This window comes from Gadus morhua, chromosome 18 (assembly GCF_902167405.1).
Source record: "Gadus morhua chromosome 18, gadMor3.0, whole genome shotgun sequence".
Lineage (NCBI taxonomy): Eukaryota > Metazoa > Chordata > Actinopteri > Gadiformes > Gadidae > Gadus > Gadus morhua.
In genome coordinates this window covers 12,387,343-12,392,342 of record NC_044065.1, presented here as the reverse complement: position 1 = coordinate 12,392,342, position 5,000 = coordinate 12,387,343, and the positions used below count along the sequence as shown (strand labels likewise).

The window sequence follows — 5,000 nt, the reverse complement described above, 5'->3', positions numbered from 1 at the left end:
ATTGGTTAACTTAAGGCTGATTAATCAGAGTAAGGCAATACGCCCGTTAAGGTATGGACACACTATTTACCGTGTTAACATTGACAATAATTTCAGTGAGAGTGTCCTAATCGGAAGTTGAATAGTGGTGAACTACAATAATGATTGCTTATTAGTAGTGTGTTCTGGGGATAAATCAACTCGCTTTATGGAACTAACGTGAGTAACTAAATAATTCCAGTGACTGTCTTTATCTGGTTGGCTTAGTACTGTTCATGTAAACATGCTGTTTCATCATCATCATTAGGGTTATCTTATCAGCCAATAGCACTGCGATGACTCACACCCGCATTGCTCTTCTTGACCTCATTGACTTGACCTTTTTCAATTGGCTGTTGCTAACCTGTAGAAGATGAAGGCAATGGTTGCCACCACTACCACGGTAACCGACAGAACGATGAGGACGATGTGTTTGGTACTCATTACTGGGGGGGTCGACAGCCAGAGAGGAGAAGAAGAAGAAGAAAAAAAGGATAATCTGTTTAGTTGTTGCTAGGGGACAGGGGAGACACGAAGTACAGGGAATCCGACCTGAGATTAAATAAGAAAACATTAAAATCCCGACAGAAAATAAAAATTTCAAGAAAGAAGTAACCTCATTTATTAAATCTTATGTGTCCATTTGTGACACCGACATATCGTTGCTCCATTTTTAGGCCATAAAAACACTTATCTGTCTGGAGTTTGATCTTCTAATGATCAGGTGCGTGCATGCGTGCGTGCGTGCGTGCGTGCGTGCGTGCGTGCGTGCGTGCGTGCGTGCGTGCGTGCGTGCGTGCGTGCGAACACATACCCCGGTATGGCGTAGCGTACGGAAGTTTGTTCCCCCAGATAAAAGTTGGGTTTGAAGTGTTCAGTTTGGTGATATTGTACACCGTGTTGAACGCGAATAAGGTTCCATACTAAAAAAAAATCACACGACAACATGCTCATAAATGTTCATGACGTCAAAGCACAAAGATTTCACAATGACTTTTAACCGGCTAATAGGTGACTAGACCTTGTAGTGTATTATAGGGACGAAGAGAGCAGAGGCTCATAAAGCTACCCATGGGTCTTTAGCCGTGCCAGTGGCCACCGTAACGCGACAAGATACACCTGCGCTCGCCCCCACTATCACACCTCTGGTATTATGCCTATACATAATAAAATAATAGTTGTTATTATCTGAATATTACAGATCATCAGTTACCTTTTTGGTTTCGGTGGTGTAAATGACCGAGAAGTTCACATCCCTGTCTCCATGCTCGTCAAGCTTGTAGGTCCCACCAATACCTGGACAGGTGAGGCAGGAGATCAACAACCACAAACCACTAGCAGCACAATGGGCCATACAGTGCCTCCACTTGACCCTTGCCCTCAGCAATGACAAATTAAAGCCCAATGTAGAATGTCTCCAATCATGGGAAGTGGTTTCCCATAATTAAGGGGTAGTACGTAATTAGAATTTGACATGATTTGTTGCAGTCCATTACATCTATGCAACTGTCTTAATTTTCACTTAAATGCTTATATCGCTGTATCAGTTAAAATATTCTATGTTATTTTTGGGGAGGGTAATGTTATTGGTGTCTTGATACAAAACACGAATTTTACCAATCTATTATTTCTTGTATTGTCCATATTCTTACCATTAAAGGTGATGTTCCTGAAGTAGCTGTGATTGATGGACTGCATGTCACTGCCTTCTCCAAGTTCTCCCCAGATCTTCCTCATCACTTCCCCGACGAGGAGCACTGAGTCATGATAAGCTGCCATGTAGTCATTCATCTGGACAGAAAAGAAAGGCACAGATTCAATGTCAAATCACAACCGTCATTACACCTAAAAAGATAAGAAAATTATAAATAGATAAATAATTAAAAACTAAACATTTACTAGTACATTTCCTCACACTATAACACCAATGAATCAGTCAGAGAATGCTATTTTAACAAAATAGGTCAAGTTTGCATGTGCTTTGAAAAACATTTCCCCATACATTTCCGCACACAGTGAAACAGTGCGCTCATCAACGAACCCATCTGGATGTTAAACATTGCTGCTCTCACCACCGTGGTGTTGTCGCTCAGGTCCATGTCCACTTTGTAGTGCCTGACGTCCGGCATGGTCAGCACCAGCACGTTCTCCATGAAGGGCAGGGACGTGGCGTTTCTGTAATACTCATCACTGGTGAACCAGGAGACCCAGGGACACAGCGTTAGGGGACACCTAGCAGCCGCACGCACACCGTCGCGTGCGTGCGCCTCTTTGCCTCGGACTGTGCCTAACATGAAGCCCTCGACCTTGGCAGGCTGTAGCTTGCCACTTCTTGCCTTCTGAGTGTAAGTGAGTTTGTGAACTCGTGTGTGTGTGTGTGTGTGTGTGTGTGTGTGTGTGTGTGTGTGTGTGTGTGTGTGTGTGTGTGTGTGTGTGTGTGTGTGTGTGTGCTTGCGTGCGTCAGTTGTGTACATCGGTGTTGTCTGTTTATCAAAGTAGAAAGTGGGGGAGGACAGGCTGAAAGGAGGGAGGAAACAGAGCCAGGGAAAGAGGGGGAGAAGAGGGACTGACTTGTAAAGGTCGATCAGCAAGAAGAGGATGTCTTTGCTGTTGGCCTCCGCCGTGTTGTTCTTCATCTCCTGCATGTCAGCCGGGGATCCGCACGCGATGAACACTGCCATCCAATCAGAAGTGACAGCGAGAGGTAGTTGAACAGAGCTGAACGTAGGTCGATGTTTACATCGAGCAGACTCAAGTGATGGGTGTGATGGGAGGGGATGAACGCGTCCCACGGCTCTGTCCTGCAGGCGAATCGCACAATGCTGCTGCATTCGTTTTGTGTTTAAATCGGGATTAAGCGACGACAGGGAAACGCTCCTGCTAACTTCAGGCGGCAACAACAATGCAAATATCTTATATCTATTTATGTTGGATTCATTGGGTCAAATATCTCCACAGACACGACAAATCAGCTTTGTGCCGTTGAGCAACATGGCAGACTCACGGTTGCTGGTCCGGTTCTGGGGGTTGCGCAGCGTTGATTGGAGCTCCCACGGCTTACGAAGAACATGAAGGTGAACATCTCTAAAGAAATCTGCTGTGCTCGCCTCCAGGGCTTCTATATACCTGAACACAAGGTGTGAGGAACGGTTTTACTACAGACTCGTTCAGCGGACGCCCTTAGCCTCCGTTAATGAGCAGCTAGGGCAATGTGGCTAAAGGAGGTCTACAGGTAGGCTGTTTGAAGTATAGATTCAGCCATCCCATACATATGATCGACAGATGGGCGGACAGACAGACAGACAGACAAACAGACAGACAGACAGATAGACAGACAGACAAACAGACAGAAAGACAGACAGACAGACAGACAGACAGACCAACAGATAGACAGACACAGACAAACCGACAGACTGATGCCGCTTTCACACCAAAAAGAACCGAGAGCCAGTTCCGGGCTGGTGCTAGGGCCAGTTCCAAACTGGTTCCAGCCTTACCCCAGTTAAGAACCGGTTGGTTTCACACCGGCCAGAGCCAGCCATGGAGCCGGCGTGAGCAACGTCATGACGTCACTGCAAACGTCTCGGCTAGTGAGCTTGGACAGAAGCATACGGCCGACATCTTTCTTTATTCTGGGTGGAAATAGTAACATAGTTACGCCATCAAATGCGTTTATGGAAACATTTTTAGCGAGAAATGTGCATTTTACTTTCATAATGTTCGCTCGGTGAATGTGAAGGATGTTTGGTTTGATAGTTATGACGAAGAGGGAACGCTCCGTTCACTTGCATGGACATGGACTCATCTAGCTGCGTTGGCGCGTTGACGCGTTGAACCACCACACAATAGGCGCGCAGAAGAACCCTCGCGCCAGTTTCAAACACAACAACAACAATTTCGTCTTCGATTCAATCCGTGTATGGTTCGTTCTTTGAATATTCCGATTTAAAACAAAATCAGAAAAAAACAATAAAGAACCATACACGGATTCACGTCCATTGTTTACTTCGGTGTTTTAAAAAATGCCGGTCTTCGTTGGTCTTCCTGTTTATGAAGGTACGGATAACTCCGCCCCCTGCCCCCGGCGTAAAAGCGGTTCTAGTTCTAGCCCAGCTCTAAAGTGGGGCCAGAGTTGAACCGGTTTTTAGGGGCCGGAGCCGGTTCTTTGGCGGTGTGAAACCAAAGCCCTGGCCCTAGCTCCGAACTGGCCCGGAACCGGCCCCGATTTTGCGGCGGTGTGAAAGGGGCATGATAGAGACAGCCAGACACAGACAGACAGACAGACAGACAGACAGACAGACAGACAGACAGACAGACAGACAGACAGACAGACAGACAGACAGACAGACAGACCCAGCCCCTAATCCCCCTGTCACCAGGCGGTTAAATCCGAACCCGCTCACCAGAAGCAGTCCTCGGTGTTGACCTTCTTCTTGTAGACGTAGGCGGAGTCCCACTCGGGCTTCACCTTGTGGTTGAACTTCCAGAATTCGGTGAAGAAGTTGGACACCTTGCGCGCTGGCGGCAGGACCCGTTGCAAGTTGGGCTTGTGGTCGCAGGACAAGCTGAAGCCCCCCGCCGAGATAATGGGCATGCTGAGCTGCAGACCGCTCTCCGTGCTGGCGGGGGGGGGGGCACACCCAGAGAGCCATGGGACCACGGAGAAACAACAGGTAGATGGGGGTCACAGGGTGCAGGGGGGGAGGTAAGGGGGCGGGAGGACGGGGAGTTTGGAGAGAGTCAGAAAGGTGGCAGGAGCAACGTGGAGAAACAGGAGGACAAGAATGGAGGGCAGAGGGAACCACTTACTCCACCATCTGGAAGACGGCATAGTTGCACGAGGGGCCCAGTAAGGCACATCCCACCTGCCCTGAGTCCTGTGGAAGAAGAGCCAGACAGAATCACTCAGACCTGATGGGCTAAGCAGTGGAACAGGGCAGGGATGCACCAGATCAGGTGTTTACTGTGGCACGATGTCAGAA

At 47.9% G+C, this 5,000-nt stretch overlaps 1 protein-coding gene across 1 annotated transcript in view; it reads right to left on the bottom strand.

The window, feature by feature from the left end:
• gucy2cb (guanylate cyclase 2Cb) overlaps positions 1-5,000 on the bottom strand; it is a 17,289-nt gene that overhangs the window by 9,841 nt on the left and 2,448 nt on the right. Inside the window, exons 3-11 of the mRNA XM_030340124.1 lie at positions 4,828-4,895; positions 4,422-4,637; positions 3,023-3,144; positions 2,590-2,692; positions 2,091-2,208; positions 1,671-1,809; positions 1,232-1,314; positions 833-941; positions 383-464 (exon numbers count right to left, since the gene is read on the bottom strand). Of these exons, the coding sequence (XP_030195984.1) occupies positions 383-464; positions 833-941; positions 1,232-1,314; positions 1,671-1,809; positions 2,091-2,208; positions 2,590-2,692; positions 3,023-3,144; positions 4,422-4,637; positions 4,828-4,895 (1,040 nt within the window). The remainder of the gene's footprint in view (positions 1-382; positions 465-832; positions 942-1,231; positions 1,315-1,670; positions 1,810-2,090; positions 2,209-2,589; positions 2,693-3,022; positions 3,145-4,421; positions 4,638-4,827; positions 4,896-5,000) is intronic.